Here is a 21,540-nt window from a genome sequence, read left to right as displayed (position 1 = left end):
TTGACACCCTCGAGGCCTAACAGCTGGCCACTGTGGTGTTTGGCCACTGGAAACCATCCCTTTGAGGTTGAATCCCTGAGCTCTCTCCCTCTGAAGACCTTTCCAGAACTCAGGCCCTTGGAGCCCCGGAGCTCAGCCTTGGGACCTGTAATGCAGTCCATAGTTCTCACGGAGACTTGTTCCTCAACAGACAGAGGTCCTTTCGCCCTGTCCCTGACAGGGCCACAGATACTGGCCAAGTCCCTTTCTACTGATAGTCTCCCGTGTCTGATTTGTGTCCCCAAAGGCCCCATGGTACCCGTGGGCCCCACCGCTGGGTGACCATACACTATGTGCAGCTGCTTCTGCCGCCACCGGCACGTCCACATCTCATGGTTGGGGACAGAGCATCTTCTACTGTCGTTCACTTGGTTATCACAAGGAGTCTCTTTCTGGGCACAGAGGAGGGGGGCAGCGTTGGAGAGCAGGCCTTGGGGCCCACCAGTGCCAGCTGCGTCGTTGATACTCTGGTGAGGCAAGAGGCTGGTTCTTGAAGACCTGGAGTTGGAGCCCAATGCCTCCCCGCTTCCTAACTCCTGTCCTGCCGCTTCTTCTTAACCCTGTGGCTCTGCCGGCCCGGCAGGCCTTGCTGGGAGGGCGTTGCCCTCTGGCTTGTGAATTGCACCAGGCAGGAGCCCTGCTTTGCACAGCTGCACCCCTCCTGTACTTGCCAGTACTCACTCAGGCCCACAGCTGGTCATCGGCAGCTGAGGACCGTGGATGAAGGTGCTAGGGATTTGGCAGCCCAGAGCGTCCTGTCTACCGTCCCCAAAGCTAGAAAGGGGGAGCCTGTTGGGAAGGACAGAGGAAGACGTCCTGAGCTTTCTCATCATTCTGTTTCTTGAAAGTGGTGAAAATGCTGGCTATCTCTGGGATCCATGGAGCTTTATGGCTGAGTGCCAGTCTTCCTCTCTCCATGGTCATCCCTCCCTAGAAAGAAGCCTGCACAAACACATATGCATGCACATGTGTGAGTACACACATGTGCATATACCTACATATATACATGTATGCACCTGCATGCACTTGCGTATATTTGCAAGATATATGCATGTATATGCACACACACAGGAATGGTATCTTCCAAATGCACAAGCACAGCAAGTACTTTAGTTCTTTAGTGCACTTCATCTGAGACACGTTTAAAATTCTACCTAAGAGAAAGCCTATTGATGTGATGGTGTAGCAAGGCAGGAAGTGACACAGGCGAAGTGCTCTGGGCCTCCAGCTCAGTTTTCCCCATAAGGTCTGATAGAAGGCCGATGAGATGCGAGGGTACTGGTAGAAGCTGCCTGTGGCCTGTGGCCAGGCAGGTGCCCCGCTCCCAGGTGAGCCCCATCCTGTCCACACCTCTGGTCCTCCCCCAGTAAGGTGGGTCCTGCTGGCTCGGGACAAGCAAGAGAGGCCACCGAGGTTGTGGGCTGTGAGTACTCCTGTAGGAAGACAGCTTGCTCTTCTCATGCAGAGGTCAAGACCCTTCTCGGGTGCCCTGTGGGGGCTGCTTTTGGCAGGACAGCTGTGACCTCGTACCATGAGCTCAAACATGCATTTTTAGGCCTCCAGTGCCCCACATCTTTTGGCTTTTAGGATTTGGGCTGAAAAAGACATCAGCATCCAGTTCCAGTGTGGCTGCTGGTGCTTAGGAAGTGTTTCTGTGTCTGAGATGGGGACCAGATGCTTGACAAGTTTCCAGGGCAAGCCGACCCATGAGCTGAGGGAGGACCTGTGCTCCCAACAGGCATCCCAGCTCTTCTCCTCCTGTGTGATGCATTATTGCCACACACAGACTTCGTCACCTCCTTTCCAAAGATGAAGGAGGCCTAGCACTCCAAGCCGAGCGGGTCTGCCAGAGAAACACTGCCAGGCAGAACTTAGCCAGACTCCTAAGCTGAGCAGATTTCCACACTGCCATGCCATTCAGGTGGTCAGTCTCCCCCTACCCCACCCTGGCACTGGCTGGAAGGTAACCCTTGCTGTTCCGACTGTTTTCTTTGTAGTCACTGAGCAGGAGACTAAAGTCCCCAAGAAAACCGTCATCATGTAAGTGCAGGCGTGTTTCTAACCTTCCTTCTGACTGCAGTGTGCCCGCATGCCACTAACTTGGACCTGCCGAGCTCTTGCCTGTGTCTCCTGGCCACCTGCTTGCTTGGCTGCCTGCACACGTGGCCTTTGCATGCCCCTTGCAGATTCTTGCAGACACCTGGGCGGCCACTTTTCCTATGCCACTGGCTTCCCACACTTCACATCTTTTCTAGGGTCTCCATGCCTTACCCACAGCTCCCTTTCCCCAGTAGAGCAACTTTGTTCTGCTCGCTCAGGGCCTGGATCCCGATTGCCACAAGTTAGGCTGAGAATGTCTCCTCCATAGGCCGGAGACATAACTCTGCCCCTGTCTGCCTGGAGCATCTGGGGCCGTGTTATCCAGCAGAAGTTGTGGTGGTAGGAATAATGTATCTTCACTGCCCCATGTAGCAGACAGTAGCTACATGTTTGTTTTGAGCACTTGAAATATGCTAGTGTAACTCCAGTCTGAGTTTTGAGGAAACAGCATGGGGACAGACCACTCAGGAGCCCGGGGGGTGACCCGTGTGTCCTCATGGACGCCGCAGAGGGAAGATGCTGGAGTGACCAGTTGCCTAGCACGACCCAGCCCTGCCCTCACGGCAGACTAGGGCATTAGGTAACAAGTGGCACCGGCGTTGGAGAAGGCTCTGACTTAGCTGCAGGCCCAGGTTGGAGGCCTGAGTTTCAATGCTAGGTGGAGTGGAACATTTCTTTTTTACCAGATGAGGACAGAGATCTTGAGCATTCCAAAGGTCACATGTCTGTGACCTGTTCTTGGGAGCAACTGCTTCTAGATGAAGCCCCAAATTAAGCAAAAGAATAGACAAGAGAGAGGGATGTCTCAGGTGCAGTCCACACCTGGGGACAGCACCACACAGCCGCCATGTGTCTCCAGCCCCCTCTGCCTGACCCTGAGGGAAGGTTAGGACAGTGGAGCCTGTGTCTTGTCGGTTTGTTCTTGCGCCTGCTGGTCGCTTTCGAGGAGGACCTGGGTGGCTAATGTGTTTCTGACTTGGCCCTGAGGAAGTATAGAGCCATTCTCTCCCCCTCTGCTCAGATCTGTGAGAAAAGTAGAACACTCACAGGCTGTCAGACGAGAAAGCTTGCAGAGTCTCTGGATATAACTAACATCTACCCTCACGTACCTGGCGCTGCATCCTGCTTCTTCCCAGACATTCTAGTCCTATTTTGGAAGATGAAACCCAGAAAGGAAAGGGCCTGTCTCAGTCACATGCCCTGTGACAGCCAATGCAAGTCTGGAGCTAGCTGTCCAGCTTAGGTTTACCCTTCAGCCTGGCCGGAGCCTCACTAGCCTCACACCTTCACCCGAGAGGCCAGGAGCAGAGGCTGCAGGTTAAACTGGCTCTGGCCTGCACTTAGCCTGTGCATGCTGCTGTTACACCAGCTCTGCAGCTGTCCTTAGCCGTACCCAGTGAGAACTGCCCAGTGCACCCTCCCCCACAGAACACAGCACAAAGCCTGCTCCTGGGTTCGATGAGGAGAGATTGGCACAGGGAAACATTATATTCTGGACCTTACCTGGTTTTTGGAGATGCCTGTCTGTGTGATGTGGCATGGGCCTTCCAAATACCTGGACTGTTCTTTTAAGATCCCGTGTAGAGTCTGAAGCTAGTCCCATGCAACTTTGTGCTTTGTTTCTTCAAGTTTTGGATTGGAGGTGGTGCAAACTGGGTTCGAGAGCATGTGTAGGAGTTTGCGCACTCTCATTCCCCCTCCTACTCACGCACACGCACTAACTGGCATATGCTGATGGCATGGTGAGGCTGCGGGTCTCTGTACCCACCTCCTCTTGGGCCCTCTCCCCCTACCAGAGAGGAGACCATCACCACCGTGGTGAAGAGTCCTCGTGGCCGACATCGGTCCCCTGGCAAATCCCCCTCCTGCTCGCCTTCCCGCCGCTCTGCCAGCCCTCCAAGGCCAGGCCAGCTGGCTGCCGAGCTGTTGTACCCACCGAGGTCCAGCCAGCCCCGCACACTCAAAGTGGAGCCCGACCGGAGGCCTGCTGTACCCACACTGTTTGTGACAGAGGCTGAGGCCCTCTCTCCAGCTCATCCCAGTGGTGCTGGGCCCCGGCCTGAGTGGCTGGAGGTTGAGGAGACCATTGAAGTCCGAGTGAAGAAGACAGGATCACCGGGCGCGTCTCCTGTCAGAGAGAGCCCTGGCAGCTTAGGGGAGCTGCTCTTCACACTACCTAGAGGGACCCCTGGGGAGGATCCCAACACCAATAACTCCAACAACAAGCGACTGGACCAGGAGTCTGGAGCTCAGGGCACAGCTACAGCATGCGTCAGTGAGCCTCTGTTTTTCTGTGTGCACACTGGGAGCTCTGCCAGCCCTGAGCCAGAGGAGGTGAGCGCCGAGGAGATGGCGGGGGAGAGTGATGGGGACGGAAGCACCGTTGTGACAGAGGAACCCCAGGACACCGGCGGCCTTGGGAGCCGTGACCCCAAAATTCTCACACATAATGGCCGTGTGCTAACCCTGGCTGATCTAGAAGATTATGTGCCCCAGGAAGGGGAGAACTTTGGCTGTGAGGACTCTGTGCCCCACATTCCTGACGATCCACCCTGTGAGGTCTCCGTGCTCCAGAGAGAGATTACTGAGCCGACGGTGGGGCAGCCCGTCCTGCTCAGCGTGGGGCATCCACGGGGCCATCAGCGCCCACCTGGCTTCTTCAGGTTGGGACCCCAGGTTTGCAGCCCAGAGAGTGCCTCCTTCCTTGTGCGAGAGGCCCAAGAGCCTGTGAGCAGCAACCCCTGGGCCGCATCCTTCTGTGCCCAGCTCCAGCGCTCTGCAGACAGTGGCCAGAGTAGCTTCAAAACGGAGGTTTCCACCCAGATGGTTGGCTTTGGGACTGTGGGAGAGACAGTCACTCTGCACATCTGCCCGGATGAGGATGAGGCTCCTGGCCCCTCCCAGAGCTGAGGCTGCACCAGCTGGTGAGACGCTCAGAGCCAGATACTCTTTATTTGCTGCCATTGTGACGTGGGGACAGCAGGGAGGGAAGCTGCTTGTAGCCCTGCTGGGCACTCTCATCTGACCTCAGGAAACTCCCAGCTCACCTTGGAATGTGCGCTAGGACTGCTGACACCCTTGCTGATCAACAAGTATGAGCATGAGCCAGCCCACCGCCTGTCCTTCTACCTCACTGGATCTGATCTTCAGCTGGGAGGACTGGACAGAGCCCCATAACGTTGGAAAGTGTTCAGTCACCTCAAACGAGCCTTGGCAAGGAGCAGCTTCTTCCTGGCCTGTCAGGGCCACACACAACATAAATCAGGGCATCTGACTTCTCACTGTGGGTCACAGTTGCCAGGCCTGTCCTGTAGGTTGGGAGACTGTGACCCAAGACTCATGAGAGATTTTCCCTGGACCACATCCAAGGCGTGTGTGGCCCCCATCACCAGCTCTGAAGATCTTCTGGGATCTTCTCCACAAGGTGGACAAAGGCTCTGCATTTGGGAAGACACCCCATATCTTGGCTCTGATAGAAACAATAAAAATCTCCCTGCTGCTCTTCTCTGCTCCTTCTTGCTTTTGCACCGGGCTTCTCAAGGTCCCCTCCAGCTGTAGCCCTGGGTGGGCTTTAGCCAGTCACCCCCATTCCTTGATTCCAAGGTCACACTGGGGCCATGTACCACTCTCCTTCCCCAGTGAAGCACCCATATGTCCCATCCCAGCCTTTCTGAGGCTCTGGGTAAACTTGTGGCCGCACATAGACCTAATTTGTCCACATACAAGCTGTGGGAGCAGACCCCGGGGACACATGGGTTGGCCAAGGTAGTCACTAACAGTCATTCTGGACTTCTAGGGGCCTGAGCAGCTCTTTCTGAGCCCTGGACAGTTTGCTGTAGACCAGGTGGGCTTTGGGGAGTCACACGTGTGACCGGCCGGAGCACCTGGCATCCAGAGATTGGCTTCTACAGCAGAGATGCTCCTGGCAATGCCATGGTCCCTGCTGCTGCTGGGGACAGGGCTCCACGGACCTCCAGCACAAGGCTTGCCTTGGGATACTGCTGACATCTTAGGGTGGGAAAGGAAGGATGGCTGCCTGTCCAGTTTGGGGCAGGAGATCATTACCAGCAGGGCCTGAGGAGGGTTGGAGTGGGGAAGGTTCTGGAAAGGAACTTAATGATGATGGATTGGTCATGTTGCCACATTCTGGGACACTTAAGTGAGACAGCTCAGGGGTTAGTAAGCAGGTCTGGAAGAGCCTGCCTGAGACAAGGGCAGGAGCCATGCTAGGAGGAACCTAGAAGGCATGGGAGGGGCAGGTGGAGGCTGAGAGAAGGGCCAGGGGAAGGCTGCTGGGCCTGGCTGGACTGCGGGTGGACAGTAGGGTGTTTCTGCTTAGGTAGGGGTGGGTGGGCACTGGGGCCGTCTGGGAGGTGGACCTGTCCTTAGGAAAGGCCATGGCTGTGGCCACCGAGACACCCTAGCCCTTGATATTGTGCAGTCCAGCACCCTAGGATCTAGAGTCAGCCTTGAGGAAAACCAACCTGGGGATGGAGGGTGCACACAGCGTGGCGGTGGAGGCCTGCTGCCTCTGAAGTGTCGGGGGGTAGGGTTGGGCCTGAGCTCTCCTCCAGGCAGAGGAAGCAGCTGCCCCAGCATGGGTCTTGGGGCTCCTATTTCTTTGAATAGTCTCCTGAGTGAGGAGCAGATGGGGGGTGAAATAGCTAGGGGTGTCAGCAGGATCAGCACACGTAGGCAATCTTCACCCCCCCATCGGTCATGGGTCTTGAACTCTGGGCTCCAGGCAAGCACTCTACCACTTGAGCCGCAGCACCACTTCTGGTTTTCTGGTGGTTAATTGGGGATAAGAGTCTCATAGATGTTCCTGCCCAGTCTGGCTTTGAACTGTGATCCTCAGATCTCAGCCTCCTGATTAGCTAGGATTACACCTAGGCAATCTTTGAGGACTGGGATGGGGACCCCTGCCTTGACACTCTCTTTCAGAACCCTCTCCCTCCCTGCCTTACCCTATTTGTGATAACCCACCTCTTCACAGATACCACCCTGGAGGAGCCTGCCCAGCCAGCCCTGGATGGAGTAGACCAGAAAGTCCTATCTGTCCTTCAGAAACTGCTGGGCCCTGGGTCTCTGGGCCCCTCAGTGGAAGACTTCGCTGGTGCCCTTTCAGGAGGGTCTACCACGCTCCAGGAGGCCACCCCCCCACCCCCGGGCACCACGCTCCAGGAGGCCACCCCCCCACCCCCGGGCACCACGCTCCAGGAGGCCACCCCCTCACCCCCGGGCACCGCGCTCCAGGAGGCCACCCCCCCACCCCCGGGCACCACGCTCCAGGAGGCCACCCCCCCACCCCCGGGCACCGCAACCTCAGCTGCAGCCGGTAAGGCATGACAAGAGCCAACGCATCCCACGAGAGCGGGCGTGAGCGGGCGTGAGCTATAAGTGCACTGGGACCTTGATTTGGAGTCTTGATGGCTCATGAACTGTGCACCCTGGGGGAAACCCACCCCCATTTGGCCTCAACATCCCATGTGTGGATTTGGGACAGGATGGGCTCTGGAAGGATCTTCCCACTATAAGTCTTTCTCAAGATCCAGGAGCCTCCTATGTTGGTCCTTGGCCAGCTTGGTTACCCCATTCTTATCAATGGAGGGAGAAAGAAAGAAGCGAGAGTGGAGGAGGAAGGAGAAGAAGTGGAGGACAGGTGGAAGGAAGAGTGGAGGAAGATGGGAAGGAGGATGGAGAGGGAGGGGGAGGGATAGAGTAAGATTGAATTAGGATGCTTCTCCCCATAGGATACTCCACTGTGACCCAAGACTCTTCCTTTAGGTGGGTAAGGTGCTCCTAATATGGAGTACTTGAGTGAATGTCTCCCTAAGGACAGAGGGTACATTTGGGGGAAACTGAGGCTCCAGGTAGGGGACAGCTCCTCTGGGTCCTGCTGCCTAATGCAGATTCAGTTGCAAGGATTGCAGCTATGCATCCAGACCCTTCCTGCAGACCAGGGTGGGCACCTGAGAGGTACCCCCTGCTCCCCACCTGGTGGTCCAGGAATGGTTAACTCTCTGAGCCCTCCACGGACAGGGCCAGAGTTGAGGCTGAGCGCTGGGAGGAGCCATGTCCTGCGACACAGGTGCTGAGACCGGCAGGGCTGGGTAGTGAGGCCAACAGAGACTTAAGTGAGACCGGGTGAGCAAAGGGAAACAGCTGGTGCTGCCGTGCAAGGTCTTGAGGGCTTCAGTCGACGAGGCAGGCCAGCCACATGGAGCATGTCTGCTCAGCCACTGAAGTGACTGGACTGTAGCCAAGCAAGGGTAAAAATGAGAGCCTACTTATGTCCTTCCACGCCCTGCAGGCATGAGCTTTCTGGCACTGCCTGTGATGACAGACAAGGGCAGACTGCCATGTTTGGGGCCCAAGCCTCATGTTCCCCCAACTCCGTGATGAGGAGACTAGGCAATCATGGGCAAAGTCAGAGCCAGAGGACATTCCTGTGCCCCCAAACTAGACCCAGATGGAGAGAAACCTGCATCTGCCAGGGCTTTTGAGCTTCTGTGCATGTAGGCATGGGAAACAAACCCTAGAAAGGACCCCCTGCCCTGCAGGAGGAAAGGGGCCCACTACCCATTTCCCCAAACACTGTGGCCTGGAGTGGGGGGTGGCCAGCAGCAGCATGGGCAGCTGTACTTGGGGCTCACAGTGGCGGAGGCCCTTCGAGGTCTTCGGGGAGAACATTGCAGCCCCAGGTCCACACTCACCTGATGGCGTCCTCAGGCGACAGCATGAGGGTAGCGAAGGAAGATCAGTCAGGAGAGCCTCTTTACGATGGTGTGGAGACACCAGGGAACAGCACAGCATGACGCTCCCTTAGGAAAGGTGACCAAGGCAGGGAGAACCCCAGGAGGGCAGGGTGCAGACGATGCGGGAGACAGTGAGCTGTACGCTGTGGATGGGGCTGGGGAAGAACACAGGGACCGAGAGGTTCCCCAGTTGGCCACAGATCCACTGCGAGGTCAGCCTCACTCCGGCCCTGTCTGCAGAGGACGCTGTCCACCCCTGGTCCTGACCACTGACTGGGGATCAGGAGTGCGCCTGCCTCTCCAGAGCCCACCCCAGCCTGCAGACCACGCGTGGACGCCTGGCCGCAGTCACTGCCGTTTTCATCAGGCAGCAGGGGTCGGGGCTGCTCTCATGCCTGTGGCTTCAGGTTCCTTGGATGCACCATCTGTCTGCTGCCACCCCCAGCCCACCTTTTCTAATCAGTGTAGTGTGTTTTCTCTCTTCTCGGAGTCTGCTGGGTAGAGTTGGGTCAAGGGCCTTCCTGTTCTCCGTGGGGCCCTACACTGCCGTCTCTGGGCATCTGTGCTTGATGTCCGTCGTTCTGTGTTCTGCCCTCACATCAGTCCTGTGGAAGCCTCTTGGCTCTCATAGCACTGAGATCGTCAACATGATCATGGTTTTTTCCGGGATGCTCTCCAGGGGTGGCCTGGAGGGCAGGGGCTGCTCTTCCCAGTGCCAGCCCGGCTGTCAGATAGGAGCACTGTGACGGGAGAACAGGGAAGTCCTGGCATCTGGCCTCCGCAGTGTGGCTAGCATACATCGCTGGCCTGCTGTCTGCTGAGCCACGAGTCTGAATATGCGGACCCTGCCTGGTTCTCAGCAAGGTGCTGGGACTTGGAGCTTCCCTTAGCCACGGTCTCCTCCACCCCGCCTGGTGATGGGGAGACCTGCGGGGACCCACACAATGAGCACCACACAGGTCCTCACCAGGCTTCTTGTCTCCCTCCAGCTGAAACTCAAAAGGTCCCACGGCTTCTCCCCCATGAAGACCTGGAGCGGGAGACAGTAGCCTCTGCTGGGACCCAGGAGCGGACCGTGCCCATTCGGTAACCTTCCCCAGCTGGCTGGGTTATCAGGGATGGGCAGGGCAGCGCATGCCTGCTCTGGCCCTGTGGCCTCAGGGAGTCTGTCAGTGTACTCCTTGCCAGCCCACAGCCCACACTGGCAGGAGGGGCCAGGAGAGAGCCAACTCTCGGGTGAGAGATGTCCCTCCTTCTGTCTGCATAGCTTGTTGCATAGTTTTTGCCCCAGGCTCCACAAATTGGGTTGGGTAAGGACCTCATCTTATCAAGAGACGCAGCTACACGTGAAGTTCAGGGCTGGCCTCCACCTGCCTCTGCTGAACCAAGGCTCTCCTTGCTGTGATTCCAGGGTGGAGGGCCCGGGCTGGTCCGGAGCAGGTACAGGGCAGCGGCTCTGGGACGTGCACAGCCACATGGTTGTGGAGACCACACAGAGGACATACTTGTACCAGGCCACAGATGCTAGTGCTGCAAGTACGGGGGTGGCCCGCTGCTGGGCGTGTATGTGTCCAGCATGGGAACTGTTTGCGTGAGAAACTAGCTCATGCCACCCAGCATGCCTCGGCCCACGCTCCCCTTGGAGAAGCAGGAACCCTCCTCCAGGGGGAATGCCAGTGGCAGACTCAGTGTCTGCTGGTCACTCTGAAGAGTAAGAGCCGTGGTCCCCTTCAGTCTGCCCGACTATCCAGAACTGCTTGGCCCCCTGAAGTCTCAGCTGAAGGGACAGTGGGTGGGTGGAAATACTTTCCACCAGGGGCCTTGGCAAACAGGAGGTGGACAGTCTCTTAGGCAGGAGGTTGGTCTGTGGCCTTGGGGAAAACCTCAGGACCAGGCCTGCACGGTGCGTTCAGCCGGGAGGGCCTCCCCAAGGGCTTCCCCTTACCTCTTCCAGGCCCGCCGTCCATGCAGGTCACCATTGAGGATGTGCAGGTACAGGCAGGGGACACCGCACAGTTTGAGGCTGTTATTGAGGGCAACCCGCAGCCCACAGTAACCTGGTACAAGGTAGGCGCAGGCCCAGGACAGGTGGGATGGGAGAGGGCTTGCCCGCAGACGGCAGCTCCCGCAAGGGGAGGGGGTGGTCTGCAGCTGACACTCCTGCATTGTCGCACATTTGCTCTGGGCTGGTTGGGCTGGAAGGGTAGGGTGGGCTCGGGGTGATGGCAACATGGCCTGTCCTGTGCCTCCAGGACAGTGTCCAGCTGGTGGACAGCACCCGGCTCAGCCAGCAGCAGGATGGAGCCGTGTATTCCCTGGTGCTGAAGGATGTGTCTCAGCACGATGCTGGCATCTATACCTGTCTTGCCCAAAATGCTGGTGGACAGGTGCTGTGCAAGGCAGAGCTTCTGGTTTGTGAGGGTGAGAGAGATGTGGCCCTTTCCAGGTCCTAGCAAGGGGCCATACCCTCCCCCCCCCACATGGTGGTACCTAGACTAATATCCTACGGGCCACCCTAAGCTGTTCACACCAGTCCCATGGCTGGAGCGGGGGTGGCTGGGGGTCACCTCTGTCCATGCAGTCTATTTCCTATGCTTTGGCTGCAGGAGACAGGAAGCCAGATTCAGAGAAACAAAGCTACCGAAGGAAGCTGCATTCCTTCTACGAGGTCAAAGAAGAGATTGGGAGGTATCTCCGCAGCCCTTTCCCCCGCCCCCAGGCTCCAGGGCCTCCCATCCGCACCTTGTTCACCGCCGGCTCCCCTCTCTCTTCCCCTCCTCCCCAGGGGTGTGTTTGGCTTTGTGAAAAGGGTACAACACAAAGGAAACAAGATGCTCTGTGCTGCCAAGTTCATCCCTCTGCGGAGCAAAACCAGGGCCCAGGGCTACCGCGAGCGAGACATTCTGGCTACACTCAGCCACCCCCTGATCACTGGACTATTGGACGAGTTTGAGACCCGGAAGACTCTTATTCTCATTTTGGAGTTGTATCCTGCCCTTGGCCCCCGGGGAGGAGGGTTCAAGGAGAGGTAGCAGGCCTGGGTTACTGGGAATATGGTGGTGACAGTTCCACAGGACCCTGGAAGTCCCCTTGGAGAGGCGGTGCTCCCTTACCAATCAGCTGGCCACCCCTCTCCCGAGTCCACATTCCCTTCCTGTGGTGGGAGTCCTTGGGGTGGAGGATATATACCAGTCCCCCCACGCCGCTGCCCGAGGCCTGGGTCTGTCTGCAGCCCCTCCCCTTGGGGTTAGGTATCACTTGCCACCCCAGGGGCCTCCACCATTCCTGGGTCATGGTCACTGCTCTGTGGGCATGGTATGCAGGAAGCAGGTGGGTTCCAAATCCCAGAAGCTCTTCCTTGACCAAACCCAGGTGCTCATCCGAGGAGCTGCTGGACCGCCTGTTCAAGAAGGGTGTGGTGACAGAAGCTGAGGTGACTGTGCCCCTTCTGGCCTCGGCTGCAGGCCTGCTCTCAGGCCTGGACCCGGAGCCCCAGGCACAGGACCCTGCGATTGAAGGCTTCCTGTGGCTCCCAGGGGTCCCAGGATGTCCATCCCCTCCGTCCACATCCCAAGTTCTTTCACATCTCTGTGTCCCATCTTACCTATCTATCCCCATCCCAATTACACATGTCCAGTTGGGCGAACCCCGGCTGCTTCTCTCCCCCACATCCCACTTTTCTTAGGTTGTTGCTTCTTACTCTCTCAAACACTCTTCACCTTGGAGAATCCCCGAGGCCTGTGGTACATAGGGTCCAGGAAAGTTTTGCCCACCACAAACTCTGTGAGGCCTAGCCTGGGTGCCAAGTGAGGAGGAAAGCTTGTCTTCTGGAGCAAGTTGGGTGTGAAGTGGGCCCCTAGCCTTGGCACAGGACTGTGGACGGACTTGGGCCTTGGGCATGGGCCTTTGAAAGTCCGGATGGCTCACCTGAACACCTGCCTTGGCCACAGGTCAAAGTCTACATCCAGCAGCTGGTGGAGGGGCTGCACTATCTGCACAGCCATGATGTCCTCCATCTGGACATAAAGGTATTGTTCCCTGTACCTTGAGAGCCCAGGTAAGGTGGGGGCAGGTGGGAGCCTGCCGTCTGTGGACTGGGAAGGTGCAGGCCCCTACCTTTGTGTCAGCTACCTGACAGGGCTTGCTTTCCACTGAAGATGGGAGCTTACTACTTCCTAGAACCTCTCACCAGGTAGTGTTTGACTCTGAAGGAGGAGAGGTCCTTCTCAAGCTGTCCCTAGCCTGCTTTGAGGGCTTGCTGCTGCTCCATGCTGGCCTCCTGGACCCCAGTGCTCCCTGAGCTAGGAAGTCCCAGAAATTCCCTCCCTCTCAAGGTGTGGCCTTGACCAACTCTCTGACTCTGCCTGGCAGCCCCCTAACATCCTGATGGTGCACCCTGCTCGTGAAGACATTAAGATCTGTGACTTCGGCTTTGCCCAAAAGATCACTCCTTTAGAGCCACAGTTCAGCAAGTATGGCTCTCCTGAGTTTGTGTCCCCTGAGATCATCGAACAGAGCCCCGTGAGCCCAGGCTCTGATATCTGGTGAGTAGGTTAGCATCTGGCAGGGCTGCAGTTTCCCTGGAACTCCCTCCCCCTCCACTCCTGGGGAGACCTCTGACTGCTGAGTGGGGGGCCAGAGGGTCCTCTCGGAAACCGTCATTTCCGCACACACAGACCCTTTGCCTATATGCTATACTTGGGGAGACTCACTGTGTATGGTTTTGTTCCTACAGGGCCATGGGGGTCGTCTGCTACCTCAGGTGAGCAGTCCCTGCCCTTGAAAGCCAACTTCTTCCCTGCAGGCCCCCAAAGGCCATGTGTTCTGCTGGCCAACCCCCAGATCAGACTCATGACCTAGGGGCCAGCTATCTTGGGAACAGGCCACTAGCCAGCCCTGATAGGAGGTTCCAATCCAGCGTTCTCACAGATACTTTGCTGTCATGAGCTAAGTTGAGGTTGGAGGGGTGGGGGAAGGGGTGTCCAAAGGGCACTCATAATAGTTGCCCCAAGGATGCTGCTGCTGCTATAAACTGAGAGACTGAACTCCAGTCCCAACCTCGGGCAAAGCCTAAGCTAACCCTGAATCTCTGCCTAATTTGGGACCTGAACTCCCTCAAGTTAAGGCTAGTTGCTACCCAAGCTGAACCTAGATTTCTGTCCAGCTCTAGACCTGAGTCCCTACCCTGGATGAAGGCCCACTCCAGGATGAACCTGGGTCTCTGTCTCAACCTCAGCACAGAATATCATGTCAGGGTTAGCTCACACCCCTCCTTCAAGTAGTATCTCCTCAGTGTACTGAGCCTTGATCCCCACCGCAGGCGAAGCAGGGAACCTCTGCAGGCTAACTCTTCCTTGATCCTAAGCCTGGATCTTCACCCCATTATAAGCCTAGATGACCCAGGCTTTAATGTCTTGATGCCCACACCAAGATGAGCCCCAAGTCTTTCTGGAAAAGCTTGACACTTTGATTTTCAGGGCTGGATGGGAATGGTCGTTACAACCCACAAAAAACAATGAAACGCCACCCAAGTTTCATCTAAGGTTCACTTCTGTCCCATGTTTCCAGCCTGACCTGCTCATCCCCATTTGCTGGTGAGAGCGACCGTGCCACCCTGTTGAATGTTCTGGAAGGGCGAGTATCTTGGAGCAGCCCCATGGCTGCCCACCTGACTGAAGATGCGAAGGACTTCATTAGGGCCACACTGCAGAGGGCTCCTGGGTGTGTGCCCGCCTGCCCCGCCCCTGCTGGGAGGGCAGCCATCCTCTGCCCTAGGGCTTCTGACCGCCCAGCCCTGGGCTTTCCTCTTCTTCCAGGGCCCGGCCCAGTGCCTCCCAGTGCCTCACCCACTCCTGGTTCCTGGTGAGTAGGCCTGGTTTGGGTTCAATCCCATGCTCTGCAGGGAAGGAAACACGTCAACAGGGGCAGGGGCGGTCTGGGCCACGGGACCCATCAGCACAGAATTGCTGTCCTCTAGTTCAGAGGACACCCATGCATTCACATTGGCGAAGGGATCTGAAAGCCTCACAGAGGAATTGCCAGGAGGGCAGGTGCAAAGGGTAACGGTCCCTTTTGACCTGTAGCCTTTGACCTGCCCTCATGGACATCCAGGTGAGGACCCTTTTTCTGGGACCCAGAGTCTGAGAAGATGGAATTCCCGAGGGCCCCTGCCCAGCTGGGCCCGGGCACCCAGGTGTCCCATCTGTAAGACTGTCCACTCCCCTCTCTCCCCAGAGGTCCATGCCTGCCGAGGAGGCCCACTTCATCAACACCAAGCAGCTCAAGTTCCTTTTGGCTCGAAGTCGCTGGCAGGTAAGCTGTGCCCACCCCAGGAGTGGCTGAGGTCCAGGAAAGGGAAACTGAGACCCCAAGAGGACTGACTGTAGGTACACCTAGGCCAAGAGTGGAGGGGAGCCGGGGGGGCCTGTATCATTTCAGATCAGGCCCCTCTGAGTGTGCGACCCATGAAAAGGTCACTGGGTGGTGGGTGTCGATGACACTGGTTGTCCTGGGGTGCAGTCCCAGCTGTTCCTGGGGACCCTCTTTGGCCCATTAGAGGTCTAGAAGATGGGGGCAGTGGTCACTCTCTCAGTGCCCTGGCCTGCCGTGTCTGCCTGTCACCCCTTTGTCTCACTGCCCCGCAGCGCTCCTTGATGAGCTACAAGTCCATCCTGGTGATGCGCTCCATCCCGGAGCTGTTCCAGGGCCCACCCGACAGCCCGTCCCTGGGCGTGGCCCGGCACCTGCGCGGGGATGCCAGCGGCTCCTCGAGCTCCACCTCTTCCTCAGACAACGAGCTCGCCCCGTTCGCCAGAGCCAAGTCGCTGCCCCCCTCCCCGGTCTCCCACTCTCCACTTCTGCACCCTCGGGGCTTCCTGCGGCCCTCCTCCAGCCTGCCAGAGGAGGCCGAGGCCTGCTCGGCCGTGGAAGCCGCAGGCCCACCCACATCGCCGCAAGGGACGGGGCCGCCGGCGTCGCCTGGCTCCGTGCCCAGACACAGTGTCATCCGCAGCCTGTTCTACCAGCAGGCAGGGGAGGGGTCGGAGCGCGGGAGTCTATCCCCCAGGGTCCGGAGACACCAGGCGAGGCGAAGGCACCTGCTGAAAGGAGGGTACATTGCCAAGGCCCTGCCCGGCTTGCGTGAGCCGCTGATGGAGCACCAAGCGCTGGAGGAAGAGGCTGACCAGGAGGAGCAGGCCATGCTCATGACCAAGACGCCCTCCTTCGAGGCCGGCCTGCAGCAGCCCAGCGCGAAGGCCCGTGAGGCCCCTGGCCTCAGCCACTCCCTGGGTCAGCCGCCGGGCACCACCAGCCCCTCCTCGGAGGCCTGCAGCGAGGGACACTGTCCACCCTCAGCACCCCTGGGGGCCTCTGCCCGGGGTGGGGGACACCCTGAGGAGACAGGGCCCCCTTTTCTGCCTGTCAGTGGTGACGTAGGACCTGCTCAACAAGCGGGGGCATCCAAGGACAGCCATCGGGGGCAACCAGGCTGTCACCTTGAGCCTGGTGCTTTCCCGCAGGAGGGCTGTGGGTCCTGCTCCACACAGCCCCCTGGCTGTGTCTCTCTGGGGTCATTTGAGGAGGCAGGGCCCCTACCCTGCAGGCCCTTCCTCTCAGGACAGCCTCAGACAGCCCCCACAGCAGCCCAGGGAAGCCCCCGACTGGGCTCTCAGAAAGGGCCTGAGGACACCTCTCCAGCCTCCAAGGTGACCCCAGAGCCCAGACCATCCCTGGCCACGGAGAGCTTGTGGCAGGACACCGGGGATGCCCCAGACTCACCACCCCGCCTTCCGAAGCCTCAGGAGCAAGCGACCACCCGCAAGTTTTCCCTGGAGTCCCGCGGGGGCTACGCAGGGGTCTCAGGCTACGGCACCTTTGCCTTTGGGGGGGATGCGGGGGGGCTGCTGGGGCAGGGTCCGCTGTGGGCCAGGATGGCCTGGGCCACATCCCAGTCCTCTGAAGAGCAGGAGGAGGTCGGGGCTGGCAGCTCCCAGCCCCAGGCCAGCTCAGAACCTGTGCTGGCGGCCAGTGGGGCTCCCCGGAGGGAGGCCAGTGGGGTCCCCCTGAGGACCTCCCCAGAGCCAACCTCGTGGGAAGAAATCGGACAGGTCTCCTTGGTGCAGATCCGGGACCTGTCCAGTGACGCTGAGGCAGCTGACACCATATCCCTGGACATCTCTGAGGTGGACCCTGCCTACCTCAACCTCTCTGATCTGTATGACATTAAATACCTCCCATTCGAGTTCATGATCTTCCGGAGAGTCCCAAAGCCTTCAGAACCGCAGGAGCCGCCCTCCCCGGAGGCTGAGGGGGAGGCGGGGCTGGCGGAGTTCCCAGAGGAGGCTGCATGGCCCTGGCCCAGCGAGTTAGGCCTGGAGATCACAGAGGAGCCCGAGGACCTGGAGGCTCTTCTAGGGGAGGCCGCTATGGGCAGGAAGCGCAAGTGGTCCCCGTCCCGCAGCCTCTTCCAGTTCCCCTCCAGGTACCTGCCAGCCGACCGGGAGCCCACAGAGCTGGGCCTGCGCCAGAGAGTGAAGGCTTCCATGGCTCACATTTCCAGGATCCTCAAGGGCAAACCAGAAGGTGATGTTCCTGTTCCCGTGGTCTGCTGATCCCACAGGGCTCCCCCTCCCGGTGCTGAATGTGGCCCACACCCCCTAGCCCCGCCCTGCAGCCTGGGTAGTCGCCTCAGTGCTTACTGAATACCCAGGCCCCAGATAGCTTCAGGCTGACCCCTGGGAAGGGGGTCCGCGGACCCCAGAGCCTGCGGTGCCCCAGTCCTTCCTGATCTCTGGTCCTCTCATTCCTAGAGCCTCCCCCACTGCAGACTCTGGGCCATGAATCCCAGCCTCCAGACACCTGTGCTCCATGCCCTGCCCCAGTGAGCGTAGCCACTGGCAGGGGGGAGGGATGTGTAGTCCCAGTGTTCACAAACTCCCTGGGATCCTGGCCTCTCCCCTAGGACCTGGAAGTTGGGGGGTACAGAAGAAGCGTTGCTACCAAGGACCACGCCATCATGACCCCTTCTTCCTACAGGCCCTGAGAAGGAGGAGCCCCCTAGGAAGAAGGCAGGCCTGGCTTCCTTCCGGCTGTCTGGCCTGAAGGGCAGGGACCAAGGTTAGCAGGCTCCCATGGCCTCCAGGGGCCCCCTCTGAGCATCCTAGGTGCTCGGAGCTGCCACAGGCTGGAGCTGTCACAGAGCTCCAGCAGGTTGGGCTGGAGCTGAACTCGGTGGTCTCCCCTCAAGGCTCATCTCATGTCCCCCCTCAGCACCCTCCTTCCTAAGGGAGCTCTCTGATGAAACTGTGGTCTTGGGCCAGTCCGTGACGCTAGCCTGCCAGGTGTTGGCCCAGCCAGCTGCCCAGGCCACCTGGAGCAAAGGTAAGGCATTATCCCAGAGGCTGGGGCGTCTGCGGGTGGCTGTCCTGTAAGAGGAGAGCCAGGCTTGCTGTGTCTGTGGCAGACGGAGCCCTCCTGGAGAGCAGCAGCCGTCTCCTCATCTCATCCACCCTGAAGAACTTCCAGCTGCTGACCATCTTGGTGGTGACTGCCGAGGACCTAGGCGTGTACACATGCAGTGTGAGCAACCCACTGGGGACGGTGGCCACCACCGGTGTCCTCCGGAAGGCAGGTGTGTGAACTACGTCAGAGGTCCGTCAGACCAGGGAAGGCAAGGCTGGGGGTGCCGGGAGACCCTGTCTCCTTCCACGAGGCAGATGACGTTAGAAGCCTGAGCAGAGGGCTTACCTGACACACGCTCTCCCATCGCAGGGGTCGTATGGCCACTGCAGGGTATCTGCATGCTCCCTGGGAGCTGGGGTGTTGCAGAAGGTTTACAGAGAGAGGGATCTGAATGGGGGCCCGGTGCTGCCCTGGAGGAAGCAGAATGCCCAGCAGACGGGAAAGAATCAGATATGATTGCAGACATTACTCTGTGCTTTGGGGTTTAGCTCTGAGTTTTCCAGCCTGAACCCCAGAGAGTCCAGCCTGCTGACCCCACATGCCCTGTACTCGGGGCAGAGCTCAGCAGACCTGAGCCTCCAGGACAAGGCCTGCGTGTGCCTGAGCCAGCCCAGGAGGAGGATGGGCTGACAGATGTCTGACTGACTCTTGGGAAAGTGCTCCCTCCAGGAGAGGGTGGGTCTGGGGCTGAGGGTGGGGCAGGACTGGGCCAGAGGTGAGTCCTTGGGAGCTGACCATGGCGGCCCTTGCAGAGCGCCCCTCAGCCTCACCACGTCCAGACATCGGAGAGGTGTATGTGGACAGGGTATTGCTGGTCTGGAAGCCCGTAGAATCCTTCGGTCCCGTGACCTACATTGTGCAGTGCTGCATGGAAGGTACACCGTGGTCCCTTTGCCCACATTCCTGGGAGGGGGGGCTGAGGCCCAGGTCTCCACAGGGTCAGCACCAAGGGACCCTAGGAGACACGGGGCCTGCTTAGGCCTCAGGGAGGGATTCTTCTCTCACTCATGTCTGTGTTCCCAGGTGGCAGCTGGACCACCCTGGCCTCCGACCTCTCTGACTGCTGCTATCTGACTAGCAGGCTGTCCCGGGGTGGCACGTATGCCTTCCGGACGGCCTGTGTCAGCAAGGCAGGAATGGGGCCCTACAGCAGCCCCTCGGAACACGTTGTCCTCGGAGGGCCCAGCTACCTGGGTGAGCCCCTGTTGAGTGGATGTGCTTGTGTGGTCAGCAGATTAGGCTCAGATGTCCTCCTACCCATGGCCCCTGGGGCTGACCACAGCTTTTAGGAGAGAGAAAGCTCTACTTGCACTCAACAGTCAGAGCCTGCTCTCTCCTGAGACCCCCAGCCCCTCTCCACTTAGACTCACACCTGTGATCTTCTACCAAGCGAACAAGCCCTCCCAGTGTTCCTTTGAGAATCAGTGGTAACATTCCTTGGGTGTTGTGTCTGGATTCGGTGGAAGGGTGCTGCTGATTAGTAATATCCGATGTGGGTGAAGAAGAGCACAGATGGTGTGACTGTTGCCCCTGGTCTGTCCTGGAGAGTCTTCTGACATGGGATGCACACACTTACGTAATGGTGCCTGCTTCTGTGCTCTGTGCTCTCCTATCCACGTACCCTCACAAAATGAGAGAGCCGGGTGTGGGGAGACTTACAAAGAGACCATTTGTCTGGTGCCTGGGAAAGGAGGGTGGGAGAAGTTGGGGAGTTAGGGTGCTGGTGTTTCCCTCCCTGATCCCCCCACTGACTCCTCCTCTCACAGCTTCTGAGGAGGAGAGTGGCTGGGGGCAGCCAGTGCAGCCCCTTCCCAGCACCAAGACCTTCGCCTTCCAGATGCAGATCAGGAGGTGCAGGGGCCTCTGGGGGTGGCTGGCGAGTGGAGACACTGCCTTAATTTCCCCTGCTAGCTCTTCATACTCTTCCCCTCCCTTCTGCGCTGGGTCAAGGCACCTGCCCAGTGCGCCCTGCCTCTGCCCGCCTGCCTCTGCCTGCTTGTTCAGCGTGGCCCACCTCTCCGAGTGTGTGGGACCGCTCATGCCTTCTCCGTGCACCCTTACCCAGGGGGCGTTTCAGTGTGGTGCGGCAGTGCCGGGAGAAGGTGAGCGGGCGGGCACTGGCTGCTAAAATTGTCCCCTACTGGCCTGAAGACAAGACTGCTGTGCTTCGGGAGTATGAGGCCCTCAAGCGGCTGCGCCACCCCCATCTGGCCCAGCTCCATGCCGCCTACCTCAGCCCGCGGCACCTGGTGCTCATCCTGGAGCTGTGTTCTGGACCTGAGCTGCTTCCCTGCCTGGCTGAGAGGTACCTGGCGGCCTGGGCTGGCCCTAGCCCCAGGACGGGGGAGCGATGGGTGCAGAGCTCTGGGGAGGGGGCTGTGGATGCCCCCTCCCCCAGCCCAGTGTCCCTGTCCTTCCTCTGGTACTTCCCACCACTCCCTCCCCACAGGGGCTCGGTTGTGGGTAAGGTGCCCCGACCCCCCGACTTCGGGGCCTGACCTGAGATCCTGTGCCCCAGACCCTCCTACTCGGAGTCTGAAGTGAAGGACTACCTGTGGCAGATGCTGAGTGCCACCCAGTACCTGCACGCCCAGCACATTCTGCACCTGGACCTGCGGTCTGAGAACATGATGGTGACGGAGTACAACCTGCTCAAGGTGGTGGACCTGGGCAACGCCCAGAGCCTCCGCCGGGAGAAGGTGCCGCCCCCGGACAACTTCAGGGACTACCTGGAGACCATGGGTGCGTACCAGGAGGCCCTGGCCCCTCCAGATCCACCCACCCCACCCGCCTCGCGCCAGGGCCCGCACGGCCACGGAACCCACCCGCTGTGCAGATCACCTGTGCCCCGCGCCCGCGCTCACCCCCCCCCCGTGCTCCCCCGCAGCTCCCGAGCTCCTGGACGGCCAGGGGGCGGTGCCGCAGACGGACATCTGGGCCATCGGAGTGACGGCCTTCATCATGTGAGTCTCACGGGGTCCCCGCGCCCCGCCCTCACCCACCCAGGTGACAACCTCCCGCCCTCACCGGGGTCCCCCGCCCGCGCAGGCTGAGCGCCGAGTACCCCGTGAGCAGCGAAGGGGCGCGAGACCTGCAGCGAGGCCTGCGCAAGGGGCGCGTGCGGCTGGGCCGCTGCTACGCGGGGCTTTCCGGGGGCGCCGTGTCCTTCCTGAGCGCCACG

General features: G+C 59.2%; 1 protein-coding gene across 1 annotated transcript in view; it reads left to right on the top strand.

Annotated features, from left to right (window-relative positions):
- Obscn (obscurin, cytoskeletal calmodulin and titin-interacting RhoGEF) overlaps positions 1–21,540 on the top strand; it is a 148,191-nt gene that overhangs the window by 124,683 nt on the left and 1,968 nt on the right. Inside the window, 27 exon segments of the mRNA XM_013015573.1 lie at positions 7,136–7,477; positions 8,703–8,885; positions 8,969–9,109; positions 9,887–9,983; positions 10,309–10,433; positions 10,852–10,964; positions 11,150–11,318; positions 11,504–11,585; positions 11,683–11,883; positions 12,270–12,330; positions 12,848–12,925; positions 13,269–13,441; positions 13,633–13,659; positions 14,466–14,618; positions 14,714–14,759; positions 15,132–15,209; positions 15,542–17,480; positions 17,934–18,014; positions 18,168–18,278; positions 18,361–18,528; positions 19,112–19,234; positions 19,383–19,553; positions 20,126–20,210; positions 20,425–20,664; positions 20,878–21,101; positions 21,247–21,322; positions 21,408–21,534. Coding sequence (XP_012871027.1) covers positions 7,136–7,477; positions 8,703–8,885; positions 8,969–9,109; positions 9,887–9,983; positions 10,309–10,433; positions 10,852–10,964; positions 11,150–11,318; positions 11,504–11,585; positions 11,683–11,883; positions 12,270–12,330; positions 12,848–12,925; positions 13,269–13,441; positions 13,633–13,659; positions 14,466–14,618; positions 14,714–14,759; positions 15,132–15,209; positions 15,542–17,480; positions 17,934–18,014; positions 18,168–18,278; positions 18,361–18,528; positions 19,112–19,234; positions 19,383–19,553; positions 20,126–20,210; positions 20,425–20,664; positions 20,878–21,101; positions 21,247–21,322; positions 21,408–21,534 — 5,414 coding nt within the window.

Source organism: Dipodomys ordii, unplaced genomic scaffold, assembly GCF_000151885.1.
Source record: "Dipodomys ordii isolate 6190 unplaced genomic scaffold, Dord_2.0 Scaffold27, whole genome shotgun sequence".
NCBI classification, from domain to species: domain Eukaryota; kingdom Metazoa; phylum Chordata; class Mammalia; order Rodentia; family Heteromyidae; genus Dipodomys; species Dipodomys ordii.
The sequence above is the reverse complement of the archived record's forward strand: the minus strand, read 5'-3'. Positions and strand labels throughout refer to the sequence as shown.